General features: G+C 40.0%; 1 protein-coding gene across 7 annotated transcripts in view; it reads right to left on the minus strand.

Annotated features, from left to right (window-relative positions):
• Positions 1-23,335, minus strand: part of LOC126295258 (uncharacterized) — a 181,151-nt gene that overhangs the window by 127,374 nt on the left and 30,442 nt on the right. For all 7 annotated transcript variants that reach the window (XM_049987665.1, XM_049987664.1, XM_049987660.1 and 4 more), the window contains 5 exons: positions 22,531-22,829; positions 19,326-19,619; positions 17,213-17,520; positions 9,724-10,052; positions 5,441-5,547 (listed from right to left, as the gene is read on the minus strand). In XM_049987665.1, coding sequence (XP_049843622.1) covers positions 5,441-5,547; positions 9,724-10,052; positions 17,213-17,520; positions 19,326-19,619; positions 22,531-22,829 — 1,337 coding nt within the window. The remainder of the gene's footprint in view (positions 1-5,440; positions 5,548-9,723; positions 10,053-17,212; positions 17,521-19,325; positions 19,620-22,530; positions 22,830-23,335) is intronic.

The following is a 23,335-nucleotide window of genomic DNA, read 5'->3' on the forward strand; positions in this document are numbered from 1 at the left end:
GTGGAATTTCCGATGTCCGTAATATTAATATGCATGCTTTTTTGCACTAATGTATTCGTGACTTTCCTGCAAGAAAAATTTGATGTAATAGATGTAAAATGGTGCTAGTGTGCCGCTTATCTTCAAATAGTGTTCACAAACATTACTCTGTTCAGCTTCTGTGACACCGGGGCACTCAATTCGGCACATCTGAACCGGTAAAAGTCTGAACAATTCACGCTTTGTCTTCTGCCACTGCCGAGATCAACTCAGCACGGTGGCTGACAGGAGTAAATAGGTTTGTTTGAATAAAGATATCGTGACCTATCGCAACCATTTTCAAACGGGCTTTACTGCACACGTGCAGCTTCATGACGATTGTGACACCTTTGAGTTGCTCAAACACATATTTCGCTGAAAATTCCTGACAGATTAAAACTGTGAGCCAGACCGGGACTCAAACTCAAGATCTTCATCTTTCACAGGCAGCTGCTCTACCGACTGAGCTACCCAAGCACAACTCAGAAACTGCCCTGACAGGGATTCTGCCAAGGTCGCAACGTGCGAGACGAGTTACTGGCGGAAATGATGCTGTGAGGACACGTCACGAGTCGTACTTCGGTGGTTCGGTCGGTAGAGCAGCTGCCCGTGAAAGATGAAGATCCCGAGTTTGAGTCCCGGTCTGGCATACAGTTTTAATCAGTCAGGAAGTTTCACATCAGCGTACACGCTGATGCAGAGTGGAAATTTCATTTGGGACAAATTCTGTTGTGCGGCTACTTGTAGCACTAGCACCTTTGACCTCTTTGTGTTGCTCAATGTTTCTAGTTTAAGTAATGAAACACTGCACCAGTTTCATATTTTTTCCATGCTTATCGTGTGTTTTAAGAATCTATTCTCTTTCTTAATTGCAAATATTTAGGCAAGTATTTTTTGTATTGTTTCACCGATAGTGAGTGTGTGTGTGTGTGTGTGTGTGTGTGTGTGGTTTTCTGCATAATACGGAGGTACAATATATCTTATAACCCCAAAAAGACAACTACAGTGCAAGACAGGTAGGAAACCACCACACAAAATACTTACTTAAATATTAGCATTTGACAATGAGAATAAAATGTCACAAAGAATTGTGCTAGCAAGGAGAGGTCCCCAGTGGTGCAGAAAACTTTTTGAAACCCAATATATAGTAGTGTACGTTAAGATCCCAGGTATCACATTCTGCAGCCATTCATCCTTGTGTGAGTGACGAATATAAATTTTGGAATTTTGCATGCTGCTCAATAACATAAGAAAAGTTGTGTTACATGCACTACTTGCGTGGTACAGTGGATAGAATAATTAGCTACACATGCACGTGGTTATGGGTTCGAATGTCATCAAGTGCAGTAATTTTTTCTTCTTTTAAAATCTGTTCTGTAATGACTTATCATTTTTATTCAATTAATTGATTTAAATGTAATTTTTTTTTTTTATTTCCATTTCTTTGTCACATCATTTTAATCACCATATGAATTTTTTCATTTGTTCTATTTTGCTCTTTAGTAAATTTCCTCTATACAACAATTTCTCTATATAACAATTTCCTGTATGTATTTGTAACTCTCGTATTTTTGGATCCCTAACCAATTATTTCCCTCTTAATAGCGTTTAAGCCACTGGTGTAGACAATTTGTTTTCCGTTCTGTTGATTTTAACAGGCTCCAAAAGGCCGTGCTCAGTGTGGGTCACACGTCAGCGTCAGGCCCCGAATACCTTGAGATGTGACATAAATCTTGCTTCTCATTTGTCTCGTTGGGGACCTTTTTTGTTTTTCGTGTGAGCAAGTGGTGAACATCTGCACAATGTGTTTAACACTGTGCCCCTACACCAGAGGTGTGTACGTTCGAAAACACACACTGGTTCACGTCGACCAATTACACATTTCTACCTCCCTGTGCAAATACACAAACAATACTGAAGCATGGGTGACTAGCAAAATATTTTAAATTTTCTCAGAGAACTTGATGCCAAAATGGGAGTGCTGCAAGACAAGTATCGTTGTTTGTGGATAGATGGGTGGCACGTCCCCCAGATACTTCATTTCCGAGAAATGTAAAAGCTGTTTTCCTGCCACCCAGTTGCACCAACCAGCTGCAATCTATGGACTTGGGGATAATATGTGTCCTGAAGGTTAAATACAATACAGCTCCGGTAATGAAGGCCTTGGATGCTATAGATGCAAGAAAGCCAATATTACTCGCAGCTAAAGCTTAATACACTCCTGGAAATGGAAAAAAGAACACATTGACACCGGTGTGTCAGACCCACCATACTTGCTCCGGACACTGCGAGAGGGCTGTACAAGCAATGATCACACGCACGGCACAGCGGACACACCAGGAACCGCGGTGTTGGCCGTCGAATGGCGCTAGCTGCGCAGCATTTGTGCACCGCCGCCGTCAGTGTCAGCCAGTTTGCCGTGGCATACGGAGCTCCATCGCAGTCTTTAACACTGGTAGCATGCCGCGACAGCGTGGACGTGAACCGTATGTGCAGTTGACGGACTTTGAGCGAGGGCGTATAGTGGGCATGCGGGACGCCGGGTGCACGTACCGCCGAATTGCTCAACACGTGGGGCGTGAGGTCTCCACAGTACATCGATGTTGTCGCCAGTGGTCGGCGGAAGGTGCACGTGCCCGTCGACCTGGGAGCGGACCGCAGCGACGCACGGATGCACGCCAAGACCATAGGATCCTACGCAGTGCCGTAGGGGACCGCACCGCCACTTCCCAGCAAATTAGGGACACTGTTGCTCCTGCGGTATTGGCGAGGATCATTTGCAACCGTCTCCATGAAGCTGGGCTACGGTCCTGCACACCGTTAGGCCGTCTTCCGCTCACACCCCAACATCGTGCAGCCCGCCTCCAGTGGTGTCGCAACAGACGTGAATGGAGGGACGAATGGAGACGTGTCGTCTTCAGCGATGAGAGTCGCTTCTGCCTCGGTGCCAATGATGGTCGTATGCGTGTTTGGCGCCCTGCAGGTGAGCGCCACAATCAGGACTGCATATGACCGAGACACACAGGGCCAACACCCGGCATCACGGTGTGGGGAGCGATCTCCTACACTGGCCGTACACCTCTGGTGATCGTCGAGGGGACACTGAACAGTGCACGGTACATCCAAACCGTCATCGAACCCATCGTTCTACCATTCCTAGACCGGCAAGGGAACTTGCTGTTCCAACAGGGCAATGCACGTCCGCATGTATCCCGTGCCATCCAACGTGCTCTAGAAGGTGTAAGTCAACTACCCTGGCCAGCAAGATCTCCGGATCTGTCCCCCATTGAGCATGTTTGGGACTGGATGAAGCGTCGTCTCACGCGGTCTGCACGTCCAGCACGAACACTGGTCCAACTGAGGCACCAGGTGGAAATGGCATGGCAAGCCGTTCCACAAGACTACATCCAGCATCTCTACGATCGTCTCCATGGAAGAATAGCAGCCTGCATTGCTGCTAAAGGTGGATATACACTGTACTAGTGCTGGCATTGTGCATGCTCTGTTGCCTGTGTCTATGTGCCAAAGGTTCTGTCAGTGTGATCATGTGATGCATCTGACCCCAGGAATGTGTCAATAAAGTTTCCCCTTCCTGGGACAATGAATTCACGGTGTTCTTATTTCAATTTCCAGGAGTGTATTTTACAAGCTATGAATTTGATGATGTATTCATGGAGAAAAGTGGTTGCTGAAATTATCAGAAACTGTGTCAAGAAAGCAGGACACTGTGAGATCAAGATGGTTGCCCCAGTGGAAGAAGTTGGATGTGAATTGTAGGAGTACGCAATAATTATGTCACTTATGAGGAGTTTGAGACCATAGATGATCATGTGGCGATTACAGGAGTGCTGAGTGTTGAGGAATTGACTGCTGAGAGAAGAACTGAAAATGGAAGCGAAAATAAAAGTTACAGTGAGGTGGAAGATGAGCCTGTGCCCTCATATACAAAGGCAGCCAAAGGATTTGAAACATTCAGGTTTATGACGACGCACAAACTTGAGGACACAACAATAGCACAACTTTCTCATTTGGAACAAGAAATGGTTCTGATACAATCCAGAAGAAACAGGAAGCACATATGTTTGGTTGACTACTTCAAGAAATCCTAGGTATGTGATGTTCACATTGTGCCAATTCATGGATTTTTGCAAAAATTTGACTGAAGTTGTATTTTACAAGTTCATTATTAAAGTAATTGTTTGCAGCTAAGTCTTTTTTAACTTTTATCATTTACTGTGGTTTTCTGTAGTGTATCCTCAGTAAAATTTGACTGCACTTTTATAATTATCAATTGGAAGGCTTCCTCTTCATAATGTTTCCCTCCGTACAGTGTTCAGAACTTAAAAAACATAACATAGAGGTTTCACAGTATACCCGATTTCAAAAAGTCGATCCCACCTCTGCGGACCTCTCCCTATAGGTATGAAAAAATGTGTAACTTGTGCACTGTTCCATTATTTAAATAATGGCACAGTTGCAGCTTTCCAAAAACATGAACTATGAGTGAAATTTAGTCGAACACAAGGAATTCCCAGCCAGTTACCAGTTCCAGTTACGTCACTGCCTGAACATAGTACAAAATTTTGAGAACTTTCATTAGATAATAAACAACTCCCGGGTAAATGTTTTGATGCCTATTATGTGTGTATGTCATACATAAAATGCAAAATGGGTACTGTATGTGTAAATTATAGCATTGAAAAGGTTATTTTACATTTTCCTCATTTAATACCAATTTTTTAAAAATACTTTGAAAAGTATAAGAATGTTTCTACTGTACAACATATCCACAAAAAACCAAATAGCACAGAGTGGTGTAACCAAAATACTTTACTAAGGACAAAAATCACACAAAAAGAGCAAACTGTTAGGAGAGATAATGGAAAACATTACATTCTTACTACATTTCAAGAACACAATTCTGCTCAAGATGGCTTCTTAACTGCCTAGATATGTATGTAACATGACAGAGATAAATGTCACAATTATCAGTTAGAACATAATAGCACTAAAAGTAGTTTGTTGTATGTTTACATTGGAGCAGGAAGCTGCAGCATCTACTTCTGCCTGTTAATGGATAACTTGTCTTATTCCACATACCTCACAGCTCTTCTTCAAGATGGGATTTACAGAATACAATGTGCAATTGAATAAAAATAACGAACGAAAATTTTGAACAAAACCTTCACAGCACTCTGCTTCAACACATCAAAATATGTACGTTATGTCAGATATATAATCCCGATTAGTTTACAAGTAGGAAGACCTAAAATGTCGCATCCAATATCCGAGATCCAATGCACTGAGAACAGCTTTCTGCTTTGAGACAAACAGGACAGTACCGAAAACAAAATTTTGAGAAGTTGAGAGAGAGGTCTTGTGGGTACACTGCACCTCTCCAAACCTGTAGCACAGAACTCACCATCAAAATGTTGGTACGGGTCCTCGTCCTGATGTCATCAAACTGTATCATCCTCCGAGTGGATCTCTTCGCAGGGAGGTTGGCGAGCATGCGACGAATCGTATCGCCTGAAAGAAATAGTCAACATATAATTTTTAAAGTAATTAGCCCTCCGATATAAAACTATCTATATCACTAACCAGAACCAGTTGCAAGTTTTCTATCCAGTTTCCACAGACAACAAAAATCTGATTTTTCAATATTTTGTGTAATTATGAACCGAATGTAAAAATTTGAAGTAGTATCATAATCTACTCATTAAGAGGTATAGTTGTACATTAAAAGTTCAATATATTAAGACAAGCATTACAATTACAAACTGTGTGTGTCTCTTGAGGCAGCATCACTGATGGCATGCATATGCCCAGACTTTATTCTTCTAGTATTTGAGAATGAGAGCGCTCTTACCAGCAACTTACAAAAAAAAAAAAAAAAAAAAAAAAAAAAAAAAAAAAAAAAAAAAAAGAAAAAAAAAAAAACACATACACAAAATTTCAAACGCTTTCAAAATTTTTTCCTGCTGACACTTCCACACAAAATCAGCAAAGGAAAAAAGTTTATCACTTACTACATTTTTGCTATTCGTGGAGTAAAATGACAGCATCAGACACGACATTTTGATTTATCACTTCTTCGTCAATAACTCTTGGCAGACAGTGTCTGCATACATCATTGAATGTACCTGCAAAATTCACACAGTTCAGGAGACAAGGTGTTTTAAACATTAAGATATCTCAAAACCTTCTTTTATTTACAATGCAGTGCAAATTACAACGACTCTATTTGTCTGGTGTTACGTAATGAGAACACTAAGGGACCCCCCAAGAAAATTTAGTTTCAGATCTTTTTAAATATTTTCCCCACTTACAAGCTGAATGTCAAATACCCAACACATTCACTCATTTCCAAAACAAACAGACATTTGAAGCTAGTTTAAACATGGGAGAGATTCTTTAATGAATCGAGGTTTCCCGGTTTTCACTGAATAAGTGAAAGACAACTGGGGTGGTTTCATTTCAAATTGTCCTAAAATGCAAACCTCAATTAGTGGTCTCTCTGTTTTTGTTCAGTCTATCTATGGCCCACACTTATTTCCTCCATTTTCACACGTTTCACTTCTTTGCCCCTTCTGTCATCGATACTCGTATTGAGACGTCAAAATAGTAAACGGAACACCTTACTTCTATTCCTACTAAAGCCATCTTCACACACGGACTGAAAGTTTACTTGGGCATTATAATGTTCCATTGTGAAAATATCGCTTCGATTAACTTTGCACTCGTGCACCGAGTTACAAAATGATGATAGCTGCTGTAATGTGACTAATTTCTTATTTTTTGGTGCAATAATAATTTGAATGTTTTTGTAATATACTTGTGTATTAAGACTTCTTTGTTCTATAATGTTACATGTGAAAACCTAATGTCACACATAGTGGACTGTGGTTAGGAAACTACAATTGCTTATGACAATATAAAATAAAACAAATATTTGTGTCAGTCACTGCCACAGGTAAATGTTTCCAGTAACTGCCACAGATAATTATTTCAATCTATCTTTCATTTACACATGGAAAACTTATGAGATAATGACACTTTGCAAAAGCTCAGGTGTAAACAAATGAGAGTAAGTCGCCAGGCTAAGTTACACAGTCAACACACCATCTCCTACCAATAGGAAAAACTTGACAGTAGTAGCAATAGCAACACAGAGCAGCCAACGCATCTCCAGAAAATAAAAAATGAATTGGTTACATGAAGCAGAAAAGAATATTTGGTGAGGCAAAAGAGACACGAAACTGTTTACAAGCCATGGGTGTGTGTGTGTGGGGGGGGGGGGGGGGGGGGGCAAAATTTAGTCTGCCTGTTATCTGGATGTGTGTAAGGGGTCTACAGGCAATCAAGTTAATTGTTGGATGTCTCTACCGTAACAGTTTTAGAATCGTTACAAGAAAGTCTATGCTCAGTAGTGCAGAAATACACAGATCCTGTATTTAAGTTGGAGGCTACTTTAATCTGCCAAGTAAAGACTGGGACAGCAATGGATTCACTGCTGGTGGTACAGACACAGACAGACTTGTGAAGTATTTTTAAATATGTTTTCCAAAACTGTCTTAAGCATCTATTTCAACATCCCACATGCAACGGAGATATTTCAAGACCTTGTAGCTAGCTACAAACAGGCCGAAGCTCGTCAATGGTGTCAACATAGACACAAGGAGTAGTGGTCGTGGTGATCCTGTGACAACGGTTACTTAAATTAACAAATCCATCAAAAACGTCAAGAGAGTATTTTTGCTAGAAAGAGCAGATAAGCAGTTGTTAGCATGCCACTTAGACAATGTATTGACATAATTTAGTTTCAGCATGACGAACGTGGAGAAATTAAAGGCAATGTTTAGAAGGATCGTAAATTGTGCTGTGGGGAAGAATGCACCGAGTGAGCAGATTATGGACAGAAAAGATCTACCGTGGTTTAGTAACAATACTCAGAAAATGCTGAGGAAGCAGATGCTGTTGTACTCTCAGTTTGAAAAAGAACACACAAAGGATAACAAGCAAAAATTATTAGACATTCGTGAGTCTATAAAAAGATGAAAGTGTGAAGCGTACAACATCTTCCACAGTCAAACCTTAGCAAAAGATATTGCTGAGGACACATGAAAAGTCTGGTTCTGCATAAAAACACTAATCGGATCTACGGTTTCTATCCTGTCACCTGTCTATAAGTTTGGTGTCGCAATAGATGGCAGCAAAATGAAAGTTGAATTTTCAAATTTCTCGTTTAAAAAACCATTCACACAGGAAGATCGTTTGATCAGTGCACAAACTCCTGTATTGAAGATACAGTAATAGGTGTCCCTGGCATAGAGACGCAGATGAAAGAGTTTTTTTTTTTTTGGGGGGGGGGGGGGGGGGGGGGGAGGGGGGGGGGGGGGGAAGTGTCACGATGCGCAGGTGGAATCACAATTCAGTTTTGCAGAGAATATTTTACGGAACTGGCCCCTCAGTTAGCTCACATTTATTGTGAATCTCTCAGCACAAAACCCAAGTGACTGGAACGAAGTGAAGATGGCTCCTGTATATCAGACAAGTAAAAAAACAGTCCCACAAAATTAAAAATGAATACCCTTAATACTGGTCTGCTGCAGAATTCTAGGCATATTCTCAGTTGAATATAGTAAATTTCTTACAGACTGTAAAGCTTACATCCACGAATCAGCACGATTTTAGAAAACATCACTTGTGCAAAACTCAGCTTGTCTTTTTCTCGCGTGACACCCAGCAAACCGTGGATAAGGGGCAACAGGTAGATTCAATATTCCTACATTTCTGGAAAGCATCTGACACAGTGCCCCATTGCAGATTGTTACAGAATAGGTTCCCAGATACACGAGTAATACTTCTTAAATAATGGAACCCAGTACATTTTTCTCAACAGCAAATGTTCATCGAGACAAGGGTATTATCAGCAGTTTCCAGGGCAATTGTTTTAGACCCTCTATTATTCAGTATGTACAAAAGTCAGCTGACAGAAAGAGAGAGCAGTAATACAGACAAATTTTGATAACATAAACCAATACAGTGCAAGATCACCATTTATGATGTGGGCCGAAATGAGCACGAAGCCTGATGTGCCATTTTTGTGGTTTTTGTATTAGAACTTGTGAGCAATGAAAATGTTCTAGTTCAAGGCACATTCACATCACAGACATATCTCAATCCCTCCTTTTTTGTGCTGCTGCATGTAGTAAAACAGCAGAAAATGGTAAAGTACGTCTGAAGTCTTGTCACATTTTGTTTGGAAAGGTGTAATTTGGGAATGCAAACAACTCAGCCCCATCCCCCCACCTCCCCCCCCCCCCCCCCCAAAAAAAATCACACACTGAAATTTTTGTTTCAGATTAACTTGGAAGAAATTGAAGCAAACAATTTTAATATATAAACTTTCTTGTTATCCCTGTTATGTAGAGACAATATCAATATGGGGAGACATTGTCAATATGGGGATATATGTTTGATCCCTAACTCGGACATAAAATTATTGTGAACACTGTTGCTAGCTAAAATCTGCTGATCATTCTTCCACACTGTTTCACATTTATGCTTGTTCTTATGACATCTATCTTTTGGTGCAGTTGTGATGTGGTGGTGGTGTGTGTGTGTGTGTGAGTGTGAGTGTGTGTGTGTTGTGTTTTACTCGCACAGATTGTACATTTGTCATTTGACTTCTGCAATACTCACCATCGCCAGCCTTGCGGTGCAGGTGTCGGTGGTGCTGGTGTTGTAGGTGTCGGTTGTGTCGGTTGCGATGGTGGTGTCCGCTCAAGAAGTGCCGTCCGCTACCAGAGTGCGAGCTCCCGCGGTGGCCCACGCCCGCCCCCGACTGTGTGGGAGTCGCAGGCGCGCTCCGCCGGTACCCACCACGGCCGGCCCCGCCTCCGCCACGACGCCTCCTGCTGCCGAACGTGCGCCACTTGCGTCGTCTCCGCCCACCGTTACCTCCACCATTGGCTCCCGTCCCACCCGGACTCGAGAGCCACATGGTGTCCCCACCACACTCCAAGATGTGCCTGCAGGGAATTCAGCCACGGGCACTTTTGTAGTGCAATGTCACTAATGTCACACATTCATTCTCGGGTAGCCAATTTTGACAGTTCTGACAGACATAATTTGATACAGCCTACACCTACACCTACACCACACGACTACTCGGAAACCCACACTGAAGTTTCAGGCAGAGGGTTCACTGAATTGTGGGAAAAATGGACACTTAAACCTTTCTGTGTGAGCTCCTATTTTTCTCATTTTGTTACAATGACCATTCCTCCCTATGTAGGTGGATGCCAATTAAATATTTTCACATTCTGAGGAGAGAACTGGTGATTAAAATTTCAAGAAAAGATGTTGCCGCAATGAAAAACATGTTCCTAAGGACTGCTACCCAAATTCACGTGTGATACCTGTGACACTCTCTCCTCTATTTTGCGATAATACACTAGGAGCTGCCCTCCACCAAACGTTTTCAATTTTCATTTCCGTTAGACATCACTCAGGGGTTCAACGTATTCGTACACCTCTATATTGCTCTCTATCTTCCACCCGCTGTCACATTTCTTCCTACGTTCCACCATCTTTGTGATAAATTGGTATATACTGAACTCCAGTGTGATGAGTAGACCTTTCTGAACCAGTGTGTCTCGGCAGAGTAAACTACTGTGGCAGATTTAGGCAGTTCCACTAATGTTTCTCTTATTATGTAGAGTTCAAAAATAGTCCTATATTATTTCCAAGTTAACAATGCAATTCACGATGTTTTCCAAAACACTTTCACAGAGGTACTTAAATTCTGGAATCAGTTTGGGGCAGTGTTCCCCCCCCCCCCCCCCCCCCCCTCCCCTGCACATTTCTTCAGAGTTTAATTCTTGGTGTGTGCTGTGTCAAGTGGAGTGTACAGCTAAGTAATTAGCAAATACCGAGCAGTCGATCTCAACTTCTTTCCTTTTGCATTTTCCTAACTTTATGCCATCATCCGTCATAGCCAGCTCCGTGCACCATTCATTTGTGGCTTTAACCAAGTTGAACAACATAGGTGACGAATATTCTATTTTTACATTGCATGTTTGCAAATCTTATTAACTACTTGGATCCAGATTATTGTTAATTTCAGTTTCCAGAGACACTTTAGGATCTGTTTCACTAGTTTGTCACCATTCTTCCTGTATAATTGTCCAGAAAAATACTCTTTTCTGACTTTCTGTAAAATTTTTCTTCAACTCAATGTGTTTCATCAGTGATTCTTAATTTCCAAGTTTCTTCACTTCCTATGGGACCTAAAATTTTTCTCTAATATTTGTAATTTCTCTGATTTATAACTCAATGCTACGCTTTTACTTGCATAGAAGTGATCTGATTCCCTTACTGTGTTGTAATGCATTATGTTGCCATTTCTTAACACACACCTTTTATTGTACATATTTCTTGTTATTATTTTTATTATTTTGTTTCGTCATATTATTATTATTATTATTATTATTTCTTTTCTTTCTCAGACATTATGTCTGGTCAAAAGTAGAAAGTGACGCGGACCTTGATCAAGCGTGACTTCCTTTTAACTGTACGGTATATGTTATATTGCATTTAGGAACTTTCGGGTAATTGAACATGTATCAATAATTACGGATTTCTGTAGTTGTATATAAAAGTTTGGATGTAGCTGTATTGCATTGATGTACTGGTGGATATTGTGTGGTATGACTCCTGTAGTTGATAGTATAATTGGTATAATGTCAACTTTAACCTGATGCCACATATCCTTGACTTCCTCAGCCAGTTGGATGTATTTTTCAATTTATTCTCCTGTTTCCTTTTGTATATTTGTTGCATTGGGTATGGATATTTCGTTTAGTTGTGTTTATTTCTTCTTTTTATTGGTGAGTATGCTGTCAGGTTTGTTATGTGGTGTTGTTTTATCTGTTATAATGGTTCTTTTCGGTATAATTTGTTTTCATCATTCTCCAGTACATGTTGTGGTGCATACTTGTCTGTGGGAACATGTTGTTTTATAAGTTTATGTTGTAAGGCAAGCTGTTGCTGTATTATTTTTGCTACATTGTCATGTCTTCTGGGGTATTCTGTATTTGCTAGTATTGTACATCCGCTTGTGATGTGATCTACTGTTTCTATTTGTTGTTTGCAAAGTCTGCATTTATCTGTTGTGGTATTGGGATCTTTAATAATATGCTTGCTGTAATATCTGGTGTTTATGGTTTGATCCTGTATTGCAATCACGAATCCTTCTGTCTCACTGTGTGTATTGACTTTTCTTAGCCGTGTGTCGGATGCGTCTTGATCGATGTGTGGCTGTGTTAGATGATACGGGTGCTTGCTGTGTAGTGTTTTCTTTTTCAAATTTACTTTCTTCGTATCTGTTGATGTTATGTGATCTAAAGGGTTGTAGAAGTGGTTACGAAATTGCAGTGGTGTAGCCAATGTATTTATATGAGTGATTGCTTTGTGTTTTTTGCTAGTTTCTGCTCGTTCTAGAAAGAATTTTCTTAAATTGTCTACCTTTCCATAATGCAGGTTTTTTATGTCGATAAATCCCCTTCCTCCTTCCTTTCTGCTTAATGTGAATCTTTCTGTTGCTGAATGTATGTGATGTATTCTATATTAGTGGCATTGTGATCGTGTAAGTGTATTGAGTGCTTCTAGCTCTGTGTTACTCCATTTCACTACTCCAAATGAGTAGGTCAATATTGGTATAGCATAAGTATTTATAGCTTTTGTTTTGTTTCTTGCTGTCAATTCTGTTTTCAGTATTTTTGTTAGTCTTTGTCTATATTTTTCTTTTAGTTCTTCTTTAATATTTGTATTATCTATTCCTATTTTTTGTCTGTATCCTAGATATTTATAGGCATCTGTTTTTCCATCGCTTCTATGCAGTCGCTGTGGTTATCCAATATGTAATCATCTTGTTTAGTGTGTTTTCCCTTGACTATGCTATTTTTCTTACATTTGTCTGTTCCAAAAGCCATATTTATATAATTGCTGAATACTTCTGTTATCTTTAGTAATCGGTTGAGTTGTTGATTTGTTGCTGCCAGTAGTTTTAGATCATCCATGTACAGCAAATGTGTGATTTTGTGTGGGTATGTTCCAGTAAGATTGTATCCATAATTTATATTAAAAACAAAGATTCCAAGACTTAATTCTGTGTGTGTATTTGTGTGTTTTGTTCATGTGCCTGTCTGCCGGCGCTTTCCCGCTTGGTAAGTCTTGGAATCTTTGTTTTTAATATATTTTTCCCATGTGGAAGTTTCTTTCTGTTTTATTTGTATCCATAATTTGTATTATTTAGCATGTTGGATAGTGGGTTCAGAGCAAGGCAGAACCAGAAAGGACTTAATGAGTCTCCCTGGTATATTCCACACTTAATCTGTATTGGCTGTGATGTGGTATTATTTGAATTTGTTTGGATATTAAGTGTGGTTTTCCAATTTTTCATTACTATGTTTAGGAACTGTATCAATTTAGGATCTACTTTGTATATTTCCAATATTTGTAGTAACCATGAGTGGGGTACACTATCAAAAGCTTTTCGGTAATCAATGTATGCGTAGTGTAGCGACCTTTGTTTAGTTTTAGCTTGATATGTTACCTCTGCATCTATTATAAGTTGCTCTTTACATCCTTGTGCTCCTTTGCAACAGCCTTTTTGTTCTTCATTTATAATTTTGTTCTGTGTTGTATGTGTCATTAATTTCTGTGTAATGACTGAAGTTAATATTTTGTATATTGTTGGTAGGCATGTTATGGGGCAGTATTTAGCTGGGTTTGCTGTGTCTGCTTGATCTTTAGGTTTCATATAAGTTATTCCATGTGTAAGTGTATCAGGGAATGTGTATGGGTCTGCAATGTAACTGTTAAATAATTTAGTTACATATGAATGTGTTGAGGTGAACTTCTTTAGCCAGAAATTTGCTATTTTATCTTTTCCAGGGGCTTTCCAATTGTGAGTATAATTAATTGCTTTGGTGACGTCATGTTGCAAAATTATCACTTCAGGCATTTGTGGTATCATCTTGTATGTGTCTGTTTCTGCTTCTATCCAACGTGCATGCCTGTTATGTTGTACCGGGTTTGACCATATGTTGCTCCAGAAGTGTTCCATGTCTGTTATGTTTGGTGGATTGTCTATTTTAATGTGTGTGTTATCTATTGTCTGGTAAAATTTCTTTTGGTTTGTGTTGAATGTTTGGTTTTGTTTCCTTCTATTTTCACTTTTTTTGTATCTTGTAAGTCGTTTGGCCAATGCTTGTAATTTCTGCTTCTTTTCATCTAATTGCTCTATCGCTTCTTGTTGTGAGATTTTACCTAACCTTTTTTGTTTTTTTTCTGACATTTGATGTCTTATAAATTGTGATAGCTGTCCAATGTCTTATCTAAGTTTTTCTATTCTGATCTGTAGCCTGTGTTGCCATGCTGGTTTTGTGGGTTTCTTCTGTGTGTTGGTTGGTTCTGATCTCTGCCTAGTGCGTATATTTAGTGTAGTGAGTGCTCCTATATAAACCAGTAGTTGTAGCTCTTCCATAGTGGTGTTTACATTTATTTTGTTGTGTATGATTGTGTTGATAGTTTTTATTGTTGTTTCGACTTGTGGGCTATTTGGCAATCTATGCAAGAATGGTCTAATGTCTGTATTTGTGTCTTTGTATTCTATATATGTCAGCTGAAATTTTTCTTCTATACCTAACATGTGTGTCACTTCGTGTTCTATTTGTACTTGTTCTGGTGGCAGTCTTAAGATTTCGTTTTCCTCTGATTGTTTAATTGATGTGTGTTGTTCTTTGTTTGTTCGCCCTGGGATATTTGAGTCCATTACTGTATTTTCTTCTTCTTCTGATTGCACATTATTTTGTTCCAGTATTTGTTGTACTTGTTGTTTGATGTTTTCTAATTCTGACTGGAGTATCCTGTTATTTTTTATTATTACACGGATCTGATCAGCTAGTCGTTGTTCTGTTAAAAATTTTAATTCTGGGTATCTGGTAATAAATGTTGTGTATACTTGTGATCTGTATCCAGTAGTGTTGGTTCCTAGGTTTGTTGCTTGGTAATAACAGAACATAATGTGTCAATTAACTTCATCTGACCATCTCATCCTCTCCTTGTTTTCCTTCTAGGGTGGTTGCAGGAAGCATATCCTGCAAAACACCTCTATTTGGATTTAAATCAGTTTCCAGTTGGCTGGCAGTGTCGTTACCATTATGGGCGGGCATAGTGTTCAAGCGTCGTACCCGACCATGACTGACGGCGCTTGTCCGAGGCTTCCTTAGTTGTGTCCTGAACCAACTAATCACACTAAAAGGGGGGTTAGCCCTATTAGTGGTTTGTTCTTTTTGTCGCCTTTTACGACTGGCAAAACATACCAAAGGCCTATTCTTCTTCTTCTTCTTCTTCTTCTTCTTCTTCTATTATTATTATTATTATTATTATTATTATTATTATTATTATTATTATTATTATTATTATTATTCTGAAATGTCTTTTATATTATTCTAATTCTGTTATAGCTTCAGTTTTCTTCACTGGAGGTGAAATTTGCTGTCGGCACATGAATATTCACTACACTTGTCTTCTCTATCTTGATGACGACAGCAACTACAAAACCTTAGATATGGAGAATGGCTGTTATGGTTACTCTTCTTTACACCACAAATTGATTCAAAATTTCATATTTTGTTCTCCAATGCACCAATACAGACAGACACATCCGATTTCATCAGAATCTTGCTGGCCATATATCCATAACTGTGAAGTAGAGTCTCCAGCACACTGTCACAGACACGGTGCGAAAGGACCACCAGAGCAGCAATGTGAAACGTGTGCACACAAATGGATTTTTGAACTGTGGAAGTCCTTCAAAGAGTTTTGTCAATTGAGTACATAACATCTGAACAAAAATTTGTGTTTAAAATAGCACAATAATACCATGTTCTGTTTCAATCCATGCTTTTAGTAACTTTTTTTAAAAAATATAGTTTACAACCTTAGACACTCCAGTCTATGCCACCATCATAATAAAGAGAACAAATGGGAAGCAACATTATACAAAACATTATAATTTAACATACAAATCAATTGGAACATCAAATGACATCAACACACAGTATCAGTTCACCACACTTTAAGCAACTTCCAGTCAGCTCTCGTTGCCGAGATTAATACCGTACCTGTGGTGTCAAAACCCTGGACTTGGAGCTCAAAAGAGTGCTCCACCCTAAACCCCTCGATTAAAACACTATGACAATTTCTTAAAACTAGCCACAGACACTGCCTCCAACCTTCCTTCTCCATCTAATGCCTTTGTCATGAGTAAGGCATCGAACAGTACCAGCTGAAGCTGTGATGTGGAACAAGTAGCTACATACATAGAAGAAAACCTGGTTAGAATTTCTCAAACAGCACCACACTATGTAGACTGATAACTCGTAAATAGCCTCAAAAAGGCTATTCAATCTGTACTCTGAACAGACAATAAAATAAATCAAGAAGAAAATGAGAAAATTGAATAAAATTCTGGGAAGAGAAATAAAAACTCCAGGGGTAGGCCAATAATTCTCTCAGCAGCAGGCAAGGAATCTACACTACTATTCGGGAACCGGGAACCAATTGTTGGCTGCCTACTTAAGGGCTTCCAGAGACACAAAACTCTGATTTCCAATATTGCACGTAATTACTAACTGCATTTTTACTCATTAAAACATATATCCTTGCGTTCTAAAAGTTTAACACAGTAAGACAAGTATTACGGTTAGAAACACTGAATATCTGCGTGTCTCGAAGCAGCGAACGGACGTGGTGCAAATAACCAGACATTAATCGTCCAGTATTTGAAAACTAAAGGACTTGGTGATTTCAGAGACTTATTTTCAAACTTTTTCTAAACTAGTTCTCACTTAAATGCTAACACATTAACTCATTTCTGCAGTAACCAGACTTCTGAATCTTCTTTATACAGGGGAGTTCAATTCTCAGAGATTTATTGATACGAAAGGAAGATGAATGCAGTGGACAGTGTATTTTTAACAAGTAAAAGGCTAACTGAATTTGGTGGGAATAAATAAGACAATGTTGGAGGAATCAGATTAGAAAATACTACTACTATTACTGCTACTACTAACACTATTAGCATTTCTCAAAGTAACAGCGAGTTACAGTTATTAGGCACCTGTGGAACTCCGGATGTGCAAAGAAGCTCGTGCGGCCGCACTTTGTGCAGCGCGGCTCCGGCGGTGTGCCCGCACTAGTTCCCTTCTTCTCTGCTGCCTCCTTGTGGACATCGGCTCTCGTCCTCACTCCCTCTTCCGGCTTGTCGAGCCCTGCACCGCTGACCCTCAGGTCGTACGCGCAGTGTGCACCGAGGTGGCGTCTGCACAGGTCGTACGCGGTCAGCCCTGCCGATGACGGTCCGTCTGCCATTTCACTCTGCCCCTCCAGCTCGAAGTGGGTGCAGATGACATTTGGGTGTGCTGCAACCTGCAACCAACAGAATTATATTCACTTTAGGAATACGTGCAAGTGAACACATTGTGGGAAATTGAGAGATGACAGACCCACAGTGCACCACCACCACCACCACCACCACCACCACCACCACCACCACCTTCAAAGCCTTGGACCTAGTCTGCTGGAAACACCAGCCTCTCCATCACCATCTGTTTACCAATTTTCCTCATCCTCAACTGCACTACAGTTTCTTTTCTCTGTCTCTAACACTTCCTTCATTCCTTTCAGTCCTCCATCCCTAGGTTTTCCTGTCCTCCTCTTTCCCCGAAACCTCACTTTCATCACCACTTTCGGTATCCTCTCAAACTCCACTGCAAGCTTGATCTTTCCAGTCATCTGGTAGGAAGACACATTCTTCTTTCTATTACTGTTAATAGAAGAGAGAATAAAGGAAATTATAAACATACTTCACAAGACTACGTCTCGATTTTTGTCGGACGTCATACGGTTATACAACACGACGTCCAAAATTCATGAACTTTGAAATTACTAAAGAAGCAAAATTAGTTAGCACGAAACTTTCACTCTGCAGTGGAGTGGGCACTGACATGAAACTACTCGGAAGATTAAAACCGTGTGCCAGACCGCGACTCGAACTCGGAACCTCTGCCTTTCTCAGTCGGTAGAGCACTTGCCCGCTAAAGGCAGAGGTCTCGAGTTCGAGTCTCGGTCTGGCACACAGTTTTAATCTGTCAGATAGATTCAAAATTAGCTAGTAGTGATTTACACAAAAATTATTTTACACAAACACACAGTCCCAGCGGAAATCTGCACAGTGACGAATATATTTGTGGGAAGGATTTGCATTGCGACCAGTCGTCTATCAGAAACATTCGCAGTATACACCTTGAACCACCTTCTGGTATTCCAATTTTTTTGGTCAAAATCCTAGAAACTGCACTTCAAAAAAAATTTCAGGTACTAGACTGCATAATTCGTTGAGGCAGGCCCCCCAAACTCGATGTACAATTTATTAGGTCCTAAAAAGTAATAAATCGATATTTTCCAATTTCCTTCTTCTCAGAGCACTTTACCACATCCAGCTGTTAACTCCCTATGACACTTGTGAAAGTTTGAGAGACCCCACACATAACTCTCCACCATCTTCCACCAATTATTGAAATTCAATAGGTTTAATATGTTTTGTGTTAAAGAAAGCAAATAGAACAGTGTCAACTTTGCATCAGGCAGTGGCAGCAAGTAATCAAGTCTAATTTTGTCTTCACACTCCTTATAAGAGTGATACGTAGGGGGCTGAGATACATATCTAGATTCTACACTTAATACTGGTTCTCAAATCTTCGAAAGTAGGCCTTTGCAACACAACTGCCACAATCTGTCAGTGTCTCCCACTTCAGTTGTTTCAACATCTCTGCGATGCTGTGCTACGGATCAAGTATACCTGTCACCATTTAAAAATGTTTGATATCTTTTTCTATTCCCCTTTTGTATTGACCCCACACCACTGAGTAATATTCTAAGACAGGAGGCATAAGTGATTTGTAAGCAGTCTCTTTTATAAACTGATTACATTTTCCCAGTATTATACCAATAAACTGAAGACTGCCAATCACCTTAACTTCCCACCTGTCAAGTGGAGGAGGAGGAGAACGAAAGCTTTATTCCCCAATTTCAATCTCAGACAGCATTCTTATACAATGTATAATTCTCAACAAAAGTCCCAGAAATCAAGTCACCTGCAGAAACAAAACAAAACTCTCCAAAATACACCAACACGACTGCCGTTCAAAGGAGAAACACGGCGTACTACTCACGTGGTGTTCCTCGAGCTCGCAGAGGTCTGGGAAGGTGCGCGAGCAGGCGATGCATACGTAACTGCGGGGCCGCACCCATTCCCCACTCAGCACCAGCCCACGCCCGTCCTCTGGCGACAGCGTGGAAGCTGCCGTCTCCTCTGCCACCACCCGCTCCGAGACGCTCCGCCGCAGAACCCGCATGTCGCCGCCCCCACACGCCTTTTCGGTAGGTGTCGGAGGGGCGGATGTGGACAGTGGGTGGGCAGCTCTCTCACCCACAGGAGCAGTGTCTTCGTTTACCGTACGAGTGGCCTGTATGCAGACATTTGAGTGTAGGTTTACCAATACTTTAAATCATTGCAATTCTGGTACTGTTCACAGATATTGCAATACCTTGAGGCATCCATAAAACAGAAGTAAACTTACAATGTCACAAACAATTGCAGCCAAAAATGTGGTCTCTTCAACCTGAGCGACAATACTGAAAATAACAATATAGATTGCTACCCACCACACAAACAAGGCGTTGAGAAGCATTCCAGCACATTGAGAGTAGATTGTCATACAGAGCGATTCACAAAGATACGCAAATATTTTAATATGTTATTCTACAAGTAACACTAAAGAAAAACGTTCATATAAACACAGGTCCGCAAATGTTTACTTAAAGAGTGACTGCTAATAAAAGGTTTTGCTTGAAATTTAGCAACTTTGCTAATATGAAGACACTGAAAAACTGTAAGAGGTTAAAGTAAAGCACGATTTCCTTTTCCTTTGTTGTTATTGGTCTGGTGAATCTAATAAAATATGTCTCGGACATGTTCCTGCAGTAGTTTTCCAGAACATCCAGAGAAGCAAAGAAGTAATTTCGTAAACGTACGTACGTGTGTGTGTGTGTGTGTGTGTGTGTGTGTGTGTGTGTGTGTGTGTGTGTGTGTGTCATCTGAAGGATGACTGACTGAAAGCTTACCTCTATTGCTAAACGACTAACCTGGTACAGGTTGCATAGTATCAGTTGCCTATCTTAAAGCTTCCAAAGGCAACAAAAATTTTATTTTCAATATTTAAACAGAATTACTGACTGAATTTAAACACCTAAAATACTGTTGTAACTACCAATTATGAGGTATAATCTTACATCATAGGTTCAACACAGTGACACAAGTCTTACAGTCAGAAACCGTATATATGTCCCAAGCCAGTGTCACTCACAGCACCGAAACTGTCCATGACGTATTCATCCAGGATTTGAGAATGATACACCCAACCAACTTTATACATTACTTCATAATTTTTCTAAACTTTTTTGCTCATATGCTTGATTTTAAATAGTTAACGTATTAACTCTTTTGTGAAGTAATCTGATGTCTGAAGCTGTTTCACACATGGGACTTTAATTCTGTAAACAATGACAGCTGAGCTATTTGTAGGTAATATCTAACAGTACATTTTCAATGTATGCCGTTCAATATCTCATCTATATGGGAAGGAGAATTTTTAGTATTTCAGTTGCTGTTTCTCCATCCTAGATTTTACATGGTTTAATATCAAATACAACAGAGATTTCTATTTTTATTTTGTTACTTTGCTTTTGTGTTATAATACAGTGTTTAAAATTGTTTACACCCCCTCTTACTCCTGCAACTTACATGTTCACATGTATCATCAAAATTATGTTATATTTTGTAATTCAGAATATTAGCAAATTAATACATTTTGTACTCTAATACACTACAACTTCAATATATTTAACTAGGGTTCCGTACTTCAATCAGTGAAAACAGAACCCATTATAGAATCACTTTGTTGCCTATCTGTCAAGAAGCCTTTTCCTCAGAAACAGATTGACATATCATGTTGAAATATATGTCACATACTAAGGTCTAAGGTTGCTTCGCAACGTAAAAAATAAGCTTCTATGTGAATGCAACCTCATGATATGGCCATTTATGCCATATATTTTGATGCTCTCATATTAACTCATCAAAACCTATACAGCACTTACCACTGACACAAAAAATGTGAAATTTGCCAAGCAGCAAGGTTTCACAGTATAACTAAAGTAAAAAATCAAAAAACTGTTGATCTGTAATTTTATTGCATAAAAATTTCTTTTTGCCATTAAAACTCACATTGCACTGTTCATACGTCGAAAGCGTAACAGAACAATATTACTGCACGCAGACATAAAGTGTAAGTTCTAGTCAGTCATGATTTAGTAAATAAATAATTCTTTTTAATAAATCTGTTTTCTCTTATATATGAGCTGAAGTCCCCTGCTCACTTCCTTTTGTATGTCTGAGGAATACTGTACAGATTTTGATAGTGTCTTGGAATTCACAGGGCTGGTATCTTGCCAGTATCAATATCAATAACAGGCAAAAATCATAGATTCTCTATTTCCAGGATGAATGAACCATCTACACACATAACTAAGTTTGTACAGAAGCCCACAGAGTGTGAGTCCTATTCGCACTTGCCCCCTTCCCCCCCCCCCCCCCCCCCCCACCTCCTCCAATATAATGATTGGAGACCCCCCCCACCCCCCTCCCGAATGCAACAGAAGCAAATACTCATGTCATTTGGTGTAACCCGAGCAACATACATAATGCATCTGCCAGGAAAGCCTGAAGATCATACACTGAAAATGACAAAATATGCTAATAATAATGGGAATTACTTCCTGATCACTGTATATGGGTATACATCCATTAGGAGGAAAGTAACTACTTTGGAGGGGAAAAAATAAATAAATAAAATAAAATAAAAGAAGTGGATTTCCTTCTGCTCTTACATTACTCAGATGATGTTATTGTCAATACTTCAGATAAAGTATGTAACTTCACGCAAAGCACAATCAGCTGTCTATACACAAGAAAACTTGGAGCCAATTTACTGTCAGCCATCATCATTAACTGGAAGTTACATCCCAGAGTCCATACCTGACAAATTATAGAAGTGGCTGCTCTTGTAACATAGTTTCGAATATTTTGGGATTTTCAATTCTCGACCGATATCTACTGGCGACCTGCAACTTTTGCATCAGAATATAAAGCTCCCCAGCAAAATTTGGAATAAACAAACTCTCTGAGCATTATTTGCACAACTAACAGTACATGAAATTAAGACCACTTACAACCCCTACTTGAAAAACTCTACATTGCGAGCAATAAATTTGCAATCCACCATCTCTGTCAGGCAAATTACACCGGTTCCAGCATACCGAGGGTTCCACAGAGAGACTGCACCCCGCAGCATTCCGCACGAGATTGAGCCCCGCGTGGAAGTCAACATCGGTCGCGATGCGGTCGCGTGCCGCACAGCTCCGTGCGAGCCGACCCGCGAGTGGCACGTCGTCCGGAGAAGGTGATCGCGGCGGCGACGGTGCGGGCGGCCTCTCCATGCTGCGCCCCATCGCTAGCTGTGTCGAGATGTCCAGCCGAGACAGGTAGAAAGAGGTCGGCGCTTTCCGAACGGTGGGTAGCGCCAGCACGGCAGTGTCGATCTTTCCCGCATTTGCACCTATACGAAGTATACAAAGTATGTGAAGATTACAGAATAATTTGTTTCAAAAGCCACACTGCAGTCGGAACGTGCTCGGTTGTACTCAAAGATCTGAAATAAAAAATGAGGAATACATGGAGGAGAAATCAATCTGGGAACACAGAAAGAAAAAGAACAATGACATTAGATGTTTGAAGAATGCACCAAATTGCCAGATATATATAGAGTGTTTAAAAAATTGTGCCATATTCTTGCACATATTTGTCAAACAAAGAAAAAACTAGAATGAAATTTTCACTCTACAGCAGAGTGTGCACCGATATCAAACTTCCTGGCACATTAAAACTGTGTGCCTGACCGAGACTCGAACTTGAGTCTCGGTCTCGAGTTCGAGTCTCGGTCTGGCACACAGTTTCAATCTGCCAGGAAGTTTCACAGAAAAAACTGCTATAAACGGCTGCCCACAAACACATACCAGAGTTGCCAGAAGATTCCCCAATGGAAATTCCTTGATTTTCAGATAT

This window comes from Schistocerca gregaria, chromosome 11 (assembly GCF_023897955.1).
Source record: "Schistocerca gregaria isolate iqSchGreg1 chromosome 11, iqSchGreg1.2, whole genome shotgun sequence".
Classification (NCBI taxonomy): domain Eukaryota; kingdom Metazoa; phylum Arthropoda; class Insecta; order Orthoptera; family Acrididae; genus Schistocerca; species Schistocerca gregaria.